Raw genomic sequence first — 12,036 nt, forward strand, 5'->3', positions numbered from 1 at the left:
TGGTCTGAAAGGCTGAACAGTGGGGCTCTTTTACTCTCAGATCTTCAGGCAAGCTTTATTTATTAAAATACAATCGAAATGCCACTACAGCATAGTAAGACCTTGCCTCAACAACAACAAAACAATAAAATCAAAACAGAGAATACAGTAATAATTTTTACTTATTACTATAAAGTAGTAATTGTGACTGGTACTTATTTTGTATCATCTTTATATGTGGAGGAGGATACATGTGTATGCTGGCTTGTGCACATGTATGTGCACACGGGGCCTGAGGACCACCTCCAGTGGTGTTCCTTAGGCACTGTAAACATTAGAGGGCCTCATTGGCCCGCAGTTATCTGATTGGACAAGCCTCAATGACCTGTCTCTGTCTCCCCACGCATGGCTTTAAGCATGGGTTCTGGGGATTTAACTCAGTCCCCGTGCTTATGTGGCATGCACTTTACGAACAGCCATCGCCCCCTCCTTGGTGTTTATTTTGAATACATAAGGGTATTCAGAGTTCTGCTCATTTTTCTTTATTGCTATAATAATGCAAACCTGTCTTGTGTATTCACTGCCCAGTCATATATCTATACACACATATACACACATGTACACATATACACTGCCCAGTCATATATCTACACACACATACACGCACATGTACACATATACACTGCCCAGTCATATGCACACACTCCAATACATCTGTACCTGTGCTTACAGGTGTTCATTTGTGCATGGGCTTGTCAGATGTGTCTACGCGACACTGTTCCTGGGGAAACATGAACCAACGCCTACTCACCTCAGATAGGGAACCATAATAGACCAAGGGAAGGACACCACCAAAGTCCAGCTTGGTGGACCGGTGAGATTTATTGGGGTTAGTTACAGGAGCAGAAACGACTCAGGGACAGCTATACCACCAAGGCCTGCCCTGCTCACAATGGCTGGAAACTGGAAACACTGTACAACTTACCGGCATCTTAGCAGGCTGGCGAGCAACTTGTTGAGGCAGCTCAGGTGCTCTGAGCCTCTTCTAGGCAGCTCGTCTTGTCTGAGAGTGTGTTTCTGAGCCCCTGCGGGTTACATAATTACTTAATTAGTATTGTCCGTGCTATGACACTCCTTATAAGGATTTGCTGTACATATAATGTCTTATTTCTATAACGTTAAATATAGTAGCAATGCCAGGCATGGTGGTGAGCATCTTTTATCCCATCACTTGGGAGGCAGAAGCAGGTGGGTCTCTGTGCTCTCCAGGTCAGCTTGATCTACCTAGAGAGTTCTGGGCCAGCTAGAGCCTCATGATGAGACCCTGTGTCAAAAACAAAACAAACAAAAACACCCACAAATATATGACCAAGTAAGCCTTTGCGAATGATCTATTTAAATATACCCTAATGATTTTGAATTGTTTTCTCTGTTTAGCTAGTGCGTGTGTTGTGAAGGTCGATGGCGCCCCTTACCTTTGTAAAACTGATGAAATTGGAGAAATCTGTGTCAATTCTGTTGCAACTGGGACGGCGTATTATGGATTGCTTGGAATCACAAAGAATGTCTTTGAGGTTTGTATCCTTTTCCTAATCTTTATCTTGAAATCAATCTTGGGCCCTATACCCTGGGCCCAAGGGTATAGGCAGAGAGCCTACAAGACGCTGTGGGGACCCAGAGCTATTCCTGTGCTCCGATCAAGAAGATCTAATTAGGACCTCAATTGGGTTCACATTATGATCCTTGTTATTCATAATACGTCTTAGAAGGACAGGTCCTGCTTAGGTGGTATATCCACACAGTAGGGCAGTCAAGATGAGAAAATGCTGCAAAGACCAGGTGCCCTGGGAGTCTTTTTTTCTATAGAACATTAAACCCTGGGCCGCAGGCGCTTTGTGGTATTTGAAACGACTAGTGGAATGACCAAGGTAGTGCCATCTGGTCCTAACTCTATTTTTTTTTTTCCAGACAGGGTTTCTCTGTAGCTTTATGGAGTCTGTCCTGGAACTAGCTCTTGTAGACCAGGTTGACCTTGAACTCACAGAGATCCGCCTGCCTCTGCCTCCCAAGTGCTGGGTTTAAAGGCATGCACCACCACTGCCTGGCTCTAATATTTTGTACCTGTTTGGGCAGTTTCCAGCCTTCCACCCACCAATAGCCACATCTGCCTTGGCAGTGCTTTTGGAACTGTCCGTGGCCCAGACTGTGGTCCAGATGTATTAACCAAAACAATTAATGTTTGTGCAAACTATAAAACTAAAATAACTAAGACACAGGCTAAATAAGAAATAGCTGCCCTGTAGTGTTTAGAAAATGCCGCTAAGCTCTGCAAGCAGCCAGACACTGCCAGGCCGCTCTAGCTCCCTCACTGATACCTTCCCTCTTGAGCACTGATGGAAGTGTGGGTTTTGTCCTTAAACCCTGCACCCCCGGGCTTCTTCAACTAGAGACATTTTGAAGGCACGTGCCTACTCTTGGTCTGGCTGTTGCTGAGTTCTACTGCTTGCCCCCCTTACCTTTCTGGTAGTCACTGAGTTGCCTGCTGTCTGACACCCTCTTTCCCCTTCTGGTAGACCGTCCCGGTCACTGCAGATGGAGTCCCCGTGTCTGACCGGCCTTTCACCAGGACGGGCCTTCTGGGATTCATTGGGCCTGTGAGTATGACCTGTACCTGTCCGTCAGCCGAGAATGCTGGTGGAGAGCAGGAAGACTTCACTGCAAATGTGCTCTTGTCCCTGACACCCTTGGTTCTCTGCAGCCACCCTTACCCGTTCCTCACCTGCATGCAGTGCTTCTCCAGCCACAGGCGTTTCCATTTTTATCATTTTCTTCCAGTTTTGATGTTTTAAATAAGTTAAAATGAATATATTCTGTGGCGTCTTGGCCCACCTTTTCTCGGGTAGATGATTTTCTTTATCCTTCCCCAGAAACATTGGCTGTCACAGCTTAGGGAGGGGAGTGCTCCCTTGGTGGGTGTCTGCATTCCAGGACTGCTTAGTATCGGTGGCGTAATATGGTCCTGTCTGTAGCTGCACCTAGCTCACGGGCCACTCAATACCCCAGGATCCTTGCCTTGCTGCAGTCTCGGGTCTTCACGTCCTCACCCACAACTCTCTCGCCCTCTGCCTTGACCCCCTTTCCCATCCTTTAGTACCACCGAACCCACATAGTCTTTTCCACCCGACCAAGTCATGAAGTCAATCACTTTTTTTTTTTAATCCCGTGTGAGGTGCTGGTTTCTTTGTCCTATCAAAAATCCTTCTCCTGAGGCCTGACCACACCCTTTTCTCAGGATAACCTGGTCTTCGTCGTGGGCAAGCTGGACGGGCTGATGGTTGTAGGCGTGCGCAGACATAATGCAGATGACATTGTAGCCACTGCCCTGGCCGTGGAGCCCATGAAGTTTGTCTACAGAGGCAGGTGATGCACTGTAGACCCTGCACTCGGGTCGCAGATTTCTTCTGTACCTAAAATCTGGGACGTCTCTGTAGAACAGAAAAGCCAGTTAACCTGAATTTGCAAAATTTAAAAATTTATGTTTATCAGAAAAGTTACCCAAAGAAAAAGAAAAGTATTTGCATTAATGATAGCAGAGTTAAATGTCTTTGTCTTAAAGTGTTTCTTCAGTTCTTTAAGAAAGTAAAGTCTGGGGCTGGAGAGATGACTCAGTAGTTAAAAACACTGGCTGCTCTTCCAGAGGACCTGTGTTCAGTTCCAGCACCCATTAGGAAGGCATACCTCCAGTTCAAGGGTATCTAACACCCTATTCTGGCCTCCTCTGGCACCAGGCACACACGTGGTACATAGACGTATATGCGGGCAAAACATCCATATAGAACAAATAAATTAATTAAAATTTCAAAAAGAGGCTGGGTGGTAGTGGCACATGCCTTTAATCACAGTTTTCAGGAGGCAGAGGCAGGCAGATCTCTGAGTTTGAGTGAGTTCCAGGACAGTCAGGGCTACACAGAGAAACCCTTCCTCGAAAAACAAAACAAAAAAAAAATATTTTTCAAAAAGAGAGTAAGGTCCACATACATGATTGGGTAAAGGACAAAGGGATCCCAGCTGCTAGAAATGAGTAGATTCCAGCTTCCTCGTCGTCTCATACGTGCTGATTAAAAGAGGAGTGTCACTGTGTGAACTACTGCGGGCAAACTGTTTTCTAAGAAGGTTTTGGGAGACACAACATATTCATTGCTTCTATAATAAAAATGTCCTCAGCTTTTCTGTGTTGTTAAGTAACGACTTTAGAGACTCTCATGTCTGTTGAGCAGACGATCTGTACCTCTGGGCCTGTGACTTCGTGGGGAAAGGGCTGAGAAGGGATTTTTGTCTAACTCTTCCCACCCCCTGAGTTCTTTGTTCTAGAGGAAGCTCTTTTCCTTTTGGTCTGTACAGCCAACTGCCTTTAAAGTTTTGTTCTTCTCCAAAGGGTGTCTCTGTTGGGACTAATTGAGTCCTGGCCTTCAGCTGCTCTTCCCTGCTAGAACCTTCTAATTGAAGTTACTAAAAGCTGTGCTTTGTCTAGAGGATCAGAGGATGGGCTTTCTGTTGGCCATTGACTGCAGGGTATTTAAGCCTCCCTGGTGCTATTAAAGAAGGGCTTTTGTACCAGCCATTGGAGGTCCGTGTGTCGGTCTGTCTCTGCGTGTGTTTCCTCAACCTCCAGCCCCTTGCCCGAAGCTTGCGAACTGGATTCTAGCGCATAGAGCGCAGATGGGGGGCGCGGTGTGCGGCATGTGTCTATCCCCCGCCCCTTTTATAACTTTAGTGTACCCATAAGACAGGCCAGGCCCTTCCTTCGAACATCCACTGAAGAAATAATCATGGAGTCGTACCAAGCGGGCAAAAGGTGGTAGTAACCTGGGGCACACATGCCTTGCTAAGGGTTTGTCCCCTGAAGCTCAGGTGCTAGAGGTAGAGATGTCCCTGGGAATTCTCATCGGGGATGTATACTCTCTGGCTCTGAATGAGCTGTGGAGACTGCTTCTTCACATCTTGCTGTGCCTGAGGAAGTACCTTGATAAGGTCAGGCCAGCCCAAGTGACTTACTGATGTGGGTGATCTTGTTCTGCAGACAGGGTAGCCTGCTTCTCCCTTCCTGGGACCTGAGGAATACAGGCACCTCAATGAATGAACATTATGAATAATCTAAAAAAAAATCAGGTTAAGAAACTGCTCCAGAGTAAAGAAATAGAGAGTTTAAAGGGATAAGGAAAAGGGGTGGGAGAGAGGAAGGGAATCCAGTTGGCAGCTCAGGAGGGTGCACGCGGAGCTGGAGAACTGTCTGCAGGATTGGGAAGCTGGCACCCTGTAGATGCCGGCCCAGCTGTTCTTACTTGGTAAGCCATGGGGATACTGAACAGAAGGTGACAGACTCCCAACCATCCCGGAACTGATCTGCTAAAGTAGCAGAGCAATGTTTTCAAGTTCTAAACTAAATTGTATGCCTATGATAAATGCCATGACCAAAACAACCTGGGGAGCAAACGGTTTATCTCATCCTTCACCTTACAATTCATCACAGGAAAGTTAGGGCAGGAGCTCAAGGAAGAGACCTGGGGGCAGGAGCTGAAGCAGAAAGCACGGAGGAACACTACCTACAGGCTTGCTGTGTATGTCTGGTTCAGCTTGCTTTTTAATACAGCCCAGGACCACATGCCTAGGGACCTTTTCACATCAGTCATTAATCAAGACTTGCCTTCAAGCCAATCTCATAGAGACATTTTCTCAGTCAAGGTTCCCTCTTCCCAGATAACCCTAGCCTGTATCATAGGCATACAATTTAGTTTAGAACTTGAAAACATTGCTCTGCCACCTTAGCAGATCAGTTCCGGGATGGTTGGGAGTCTGTCACCTTCTGTTCAGTATCCCCGTGGCTTACCAAGTAAGAACAGCTGGGCCGGCATCTACAGGGTGCCAGCTTCCCAATCCTGCAGACAGTTCTCCAGCTCCATGTGCACCCTCCTGAGCTGCCAACTGGATTCCCTTCCTCTCTCCCACCCCTTTTCCCTTTTCCTTATTCCTTTCAAAACTCTCTCTCTCTCTTTCTTTCACAAGTTGACAAAAAGCCAAATAGCACAGTGCCTATCTATATTGTCCCTTAACTTGTGGGGTCCAAGGCAGATGGATTTCAGAAGTTTTGTCACAATAAATTCCATATTGAAAAGCTTAGACAGACAGCACATTAGGGAAGTGAATCTAGAAATGCTGTAAGAATGGCAGAAAGACAACATTGAGAAAAGCTTGCTGGGTGATATAATATGGTAGTGGGGGGTATATGTTATGTTACAGAATATGTGGGCATACTAGCTTTAGGAGATGATAAGAAAACATAAATATTTAAAGAGTCCTGTATTCATAAAAGGATCTTCTGAACACTAATTATCATAGCATTATAAAAACTAAAGCCTTTAAGTCATTGATATTCTAATAACCCTGTTATAATTAATTAAAGGATATGATTAAAAGAAAAAAAAGAAAACATGTATCTGTGATGATGCAGAATTAGAGCTGTAGACATTTTGGTATAAGGGCTTTGGTGGGGAAACCCAACTTCTCAGCTAGTCCAAACAGTAAAGAAGGTGCTGTGCAAATACATACACAAACAAAGAACAGCACATGTGCATGTGAACACACATGCACACAAACACAAGAAAGGAAGGAGGGAGGGAGGAGGAAGAGAGTTTAGTCCTGGAGCCTACATGGTGCACAACGAGAGCTGACCCCTGAAAGTTTTCCTCTGACCGTACAAGTGCTGCCAGATGTACATGCTGTAGGAAAACAGACAAAATACAGGGATTAGAACATATTTTTAAATTGATTTATTTGTATTTTATGTGCTTGGATATTTTGCATGCATGCCTGTGTACCATATGTGTGCCTGGTGCCCATAGAGTCCAGAAAAAGGTATTCAATCCCCTGGGACTGGAGTTACAGATCACTGGCTGCCATGTAGTTGCATGGCATCAAACCCGGGGCTTCTGGAAGAACTGCCAGGACTCAACCTCTGAGCCATCTCTTTGGTCCTTAGGGGGAAAAAAATAAATGGAAGAGGACTTATTGAAATCTGTAAAGTTAGGTAATAGAAACAAATCCAGATATATCAGTCACAATTAATGTTAACTCATTATTGAAGGATTTGATCTTTTGTTTACAAAGGAAACCGTTTAAAGAGTTGTTCACGGGGGCTGGAGAGATGGCTCAGTGGTTAAGAGCGCTGACTGCTCTTCCAGAGGTCCTGAGTTCAATTCCCAGCAACCACATGGTGGCTCACAACCATCTGTAATGAGATCTGGCACCCTCTTCTGATATGTGGGCATACATGGAGGCAGAATATTGTATACTTAATAAATAAATCTTTAAAAAAAAAAGAGTTGTTCACAAGGAAATGGTACATTAACATTAGAATTAAGAAAATTTCCACTTTACAGGGAGACTCATGTCTTGTCCTAGTCCAGCCTTAACAGGAGAGGAAGTGCCTAACCTCACTGCAGCTTGATAGGCCAAGGCAGTTGATCTATCCAGGGAAGGAATGGAGGAGGAGTGGACTGGGGGAAGTGGAGGTGGTGGGGACTGGAAGGAGAGGAGGGAGGGGAAACTGCAGTCTGCTTTGTGAGCTGAAACTGTTTCGGCTGTGATCCTGGAGCTCAGGGCGGCAGGTCACGCTATGTGTTTGCAGGAAGTCACGTGTTGACTGCACAGCGCTTGGCGCCTTCTGTGCAGCTCTGACTGAGAGGTGGGCACTGCACTTCGGTATAGCCACCTTACCTTTGTCTTCTCTCAGGATTGCCGTGTTCTCTGTGACTGTGCTGCACGATGACCGGATTGTCTTGGTGGCTGAACAGCGGCCTGACGCTTCGGAGGAAGACAGCTTCCAGTGGATGAGCCGTGTGCTACAGGTGGGCTTGCCGGGATGGTCGCTATTCTCAGCGTGTGGAGACTTATTGGATGACAGACAGTAAAAAGGGAACCGGATATATATGCCATGAAAGTCAGAGAGGCCGGGCTTTGTTTTGTTATAGAGCATTTCAGATTCATCAAGTAAAAACAAAATATAGTGGCCCCACACTCCCATCACTCTGCTTCCTGTGTACCGGTTAACAGAAATACTGCTAACACATCTTAAAACTAACGGTTCAGATTTCCCCAACTATCTGATGGTTACTAGGTTTGATGCCCCTGTCATTTTTGTGGCGATTTTGAGAAAATAGGTTATGGGGTGGTATTTCCTCAATCTGGCTTGACCTTGCATTTGTAGACATGTCTTGTGTCTCGGTTCAGTGGATCTGGAGGCTTGGATCAAACTCAAGACCATACGGTTTTAAGCCGCTGTCCTGTCGGTGTGATGGCTAACAGCCAGGCGGTGTCACTCAATGACTTCTGGCCCCTGGCCCCAGAGTCTCACAAGTTTGGTGTTTATGCTGACCCAGACTGGAGAGCCGGGAACAGCTCACATGGTTCTTCTCCCTGGGGATCAACTATCGAGACTGTTTAAAGCCATATTAAACCGAGCCTCTGAACTATGCTGCTAGCTAAATTCTGACTGAGTATATTCTCTTTACTTTCAGTCACAGGGATTGCTTTTTATACACAAGTTGGTTGTAATTGAAATATAAACATAATTCCAAGTTCAGGATGTCTAGCTTCTGTTATCTTTGGTTCACCTCTTCCCAACTAGAAGCCTCACTATGCTTTTGTAGCAACTGAGCCTTGTGTTTTTAATAAAAACAGTTACATAGTCTTATGTGTTTGTGTGTCTTATGGTAGAAATAGGCACACTCTCCGTCTTCTTTACTTCATGAGATGTTTTAAGGGTGGCTCTACCTCCTGGACCTCTGTACCTCAGTGTTCTGTGGTGTGGTGTCCCCTTCCAGCTCTCCCCGTCCTGGGCTGGTAGCTTGTGCTCAGCAGAGTTCTTGCCTTCCAGGCCATTGACAGCATCCACCAGGTGGGTGTGTACTGTTTGGCCCTGGTTCCTGCCAACACCTTGCCCAAGGCTCCTCTCGGAGGAATTCACATTTCTGAAACCAAGCAGCGTTTTCTGGAAGGGATGCTACACCCGTGTAATGTGTTGATGTGCCCTCATACCTGTGTGACCAACCTTCCCAAGCCGCGCCAGAAGCAGCCAGGTTAGTTATATCTAATAATAAGATTGTCTGGCCTTAGAATTGATGTCGACTGCAGTCCTGGCGAGGGGTACAGCCACACTGGATCTTACAATAATGAGTACCCACCTCTCTGGGCCTGGGGTTAAGGATGGGGTAGGTATGCACCAGCTCTTGGTCCACAGAAGGGGATGTTGCTGGTGCACCTGCCTGATGGTTCTATCTGCCTGTTAGGAACCAGTTTTAATGGCAAATTCAAGGGTGGCTTCTTGGAGGTAGAAATGATGTCTGTAAGCAGACATGGGCTCTGGAATCCAAGGAGCCTCTGGTCACCATGAGGTTGCTAGAATGGAAGTTTCTCAAAGGTCAGTTTCCTTTGTCTTATTTAACACAAAACTAAGTGTAAAGGCCAGTTTAACTATCATACTCAGTTTGTCATTGCTTTGGTTCTATAAATAGGAAAAGCTAACCTTTACTGATTATCGACTATATGAAATATCAGTAAGTATAACACACTTCAAGAACTCTGATTTATACATAAAATATAGTAAAGCCATAAAAAACTAATTACTTGGTTAACATCTCAAGAAATGTTATATAATATAGTTTGTATTTAAGAGTGATCTGAATATTTTTTACATTTTAAGAAAAGAGTTAAATACCCAATTCAGATATGTTTCAAAATAACAAGTGTTATATATAAGTAGTGTCATGTGACAGTTACGGATTAGAAGTTCCCACCTTGTCTTTTGGAATTTGTAGAGGTTGGACCAGCCTCGATGATTGTTGGGAACCTGGTTGCTGGAAAAAGGATTGCGCAGGCGTCTGGGAGAGAGCTGGCCCACCTGGAGGATAGTGACCAGGCTCGGAAGGTACTGGGCAGCTCCCGGGGAGGGGCGGGTGGTATCCAGGATACTGTGGAGGAGCTGAACCATCCTCTCTGTGCAGTTCCTGTTCCTGGCGGATGTGCTGCAGTGGCGAGCTCATACCACACCTGACCACCCGCTGTTCTTGCTGCTGAACGCCAAGGTAAGTGCAGGACTTTGGGGGTCTTTCCAGTTTGTCATTTCCAAGTCCTCCTAATTGTTGTTGGGACAATAGAGCGCTATTAGATTTTGGGCCCTTCTGTGGCATTATTCTCTCTGCCTGTTACTCTTCTTGTAGAGACCTGAGCTTTGTGCAGTTGACACAAAGTCCTTCTGTTGATTTTATATTTATCTGGAAAGTTTTGTTGGCTCTCTTTTCTTATTAGGAACTGTATCTTTGTAAATACTCAGGTTTATGAACTAAAAGGAAATGTTTATGTGGTAAAACTTTTGCATTCAGGCTTTGTACATTTGCTTAGATCTTTGAAATGACAAACACTATTTGCTGCTCCAAACTGGTTTCGCTTTGTGGCTGAGAAATCACTGTCATGTGGCCTGCAAGCCTGTTAATGCTCTACACCACGCTCAGAATGCCTGGAATCCAGAGGGGATTCTGTAAGATTCCCATGGCAAGGTTACAGAAACAAGCATTGGGAAGACCCCGTGTGAGTCCCCTGCCAGCGTCATCAAACATGCTTTAAGAGACCTCGATTTTTGTCACCAAGGGCAGGTCCCATGATCTCAGAAAGTGCAAGCTCGACCCTGGTACTCTTTGCTCACACAGAGCTTCACTTTTTTATTTAATTTTATCTGGTAGGCTCTTGGTATAGATGCGAGGTTGGCCTTCAACTCTTCACCTTCCTTTCGCAGCTTCAAGTGCAGGCACAGTCAGAGCATTTACTGACGCCCACTGTGTTTAAACAGTAGACAGTCTTCCTGCTAAAAACTCAGGTTTCTCAGGTCTTGCTTCCTGGTGTCTCAGTAAACTTCCATCTGATAGTTGAATTCTAAGTCATGCTGGCAGATCGTGATTGTCAAACAAAGATGTCGTCAGCTTGTGGGAAGAGCCTCCAGGCCAGTGGAGAGAAGGGAAGTGATGGGTGCTGGCTCTGGACAGGCATTGGGGGCAACGTCCTGCAGGCTCTGAGTGGGGAAGCCAGTGAGACAGATCTCTGGGAAAGGATTCAGGATTCAGATGGATTCCAGGCATGAGTATTCTGGCTTTATACAGTCTTTGGCTCTGGCAGGTACCAGTGAAGTGTTTACCCACGCAGAGATGCCCAACCCTCTGCTACAAGCATCTGTAATACAGACCCCAGAATTGCCTAGCATTGGCATGATTTGATTGCTGAGCACAGGAACCCAGTGTGCAGAAGGATGCACATAGGTTCCAGAGCAGACATTCTCCTGTCTGAAGACATCAGCACACCAATGTACTTGATTCTTCTCCAGGGCACAGTCACCAGCACTGCAACCTGTATCCAACTGCACAAAAGGGCCGAGAGAGTGGCTGCTGCTCTCATGGAGAAGGGGCGACTGGATGCTGGGGACCACGTGGCTTTGGTCTATCCCCCAGGTAAATGCACCCCCAAGACCCTCTCCTGGCCTTTGTGAATGGAGCTCAGCTACTCCCTACTCTTGTGATGCCAGCGCCACTATGAGCCCTTTGGGCGGGGCCTTTGTTCCTACTGGTCTTGGTAGTGTTTTTTGCTATCAGAGTGGCAGGTGCTCAGGCTTATCCTGTGTGTCTTCCTCTAGAGCTGGATTCTCACCCTTCCGGGCACGACATCTTAGAACAAGGGGTGGGGTGAAGGGCAGCCATTGCACTGGCTACTCTGAGCAGAGCTAGAATTTGAAGTGTAGTTGTGTTTCCTTGGAGAGATACTGGTTCATATTGTCCCTTCCTACTCGAGCTCAAACTGGAGAGTTTCACTAACCTAACCCTCTTCTCTAAGATCGTTTTCCCACTGATCGTTTAACCACTTTAGGACAGTGGTTCTCAACCTTCCTGATGCTGTGTCCCCTTAATACAGTCCTTCATGTTGTGCTGGCCCCAGCCACAAGATTGTTTTCATTGTTAC

General features: G+C 45.9%; 1 protein-coding gene across 4 annotated transcripts in view; it reads left to right on the forward strand.

The window, feature by feature from the left end:
* Positions 1-12,036, forward strand: part of Dip2a (disco interacting protein 2 homolog A) — a 78,228-nt gene that overhangs the window by 51,648 nt on the left and 14,544 nt on the right. For all 4 annotated transcript variants that reach the window (XM_075979911.1, XM_075979912.1, XM_075979914.1 and 1 more), the window contains 8 exons: positions 1,417-1,553; positions 2,553-2,633; positions 3,272-3,399; positions 7,769-7,883; positions 8,912-9,113; positions 9,852-9,961; positions 10,038-10,118; positions 11,408-11,531. In XM_075979911.1, the coding sequence (XP_075836026.1) occupies positions 1,417-1,553; positions 2,553-2,633; positions 3,272-3,399; positions 7,769-7,883; positions 8,912-9,113; positions 9,852-9,961; positions 10,038-10,118; positions 11,408-11,531 (978 nt within the window). The remainder of the gene's footprint in view (positions 1-1,416; positions 1,554-2,552; positions 2,634-3,271; positions 3,400-7,768; positions 7,884-8,911; positions 9,114-9,851; positions 9,962-10,037; positions 10,119-11,407; positions 11,532-12,036) is intronic.

This window comes from Microtus pennsylvanicus, chromosome 7 (genome assembly GCF_037038515.1).
Source record: "Microtus pennsylvanicus isolate mMicPen1 chromosome 7, mMicPen1.hap1, whole genome shotgun sequence".
NCBI lineage: Eukaryota > Metazoa > Chordata > Mammalia > Rodentia > Cricetidae > Microtus > Microtus pennsylvanicus.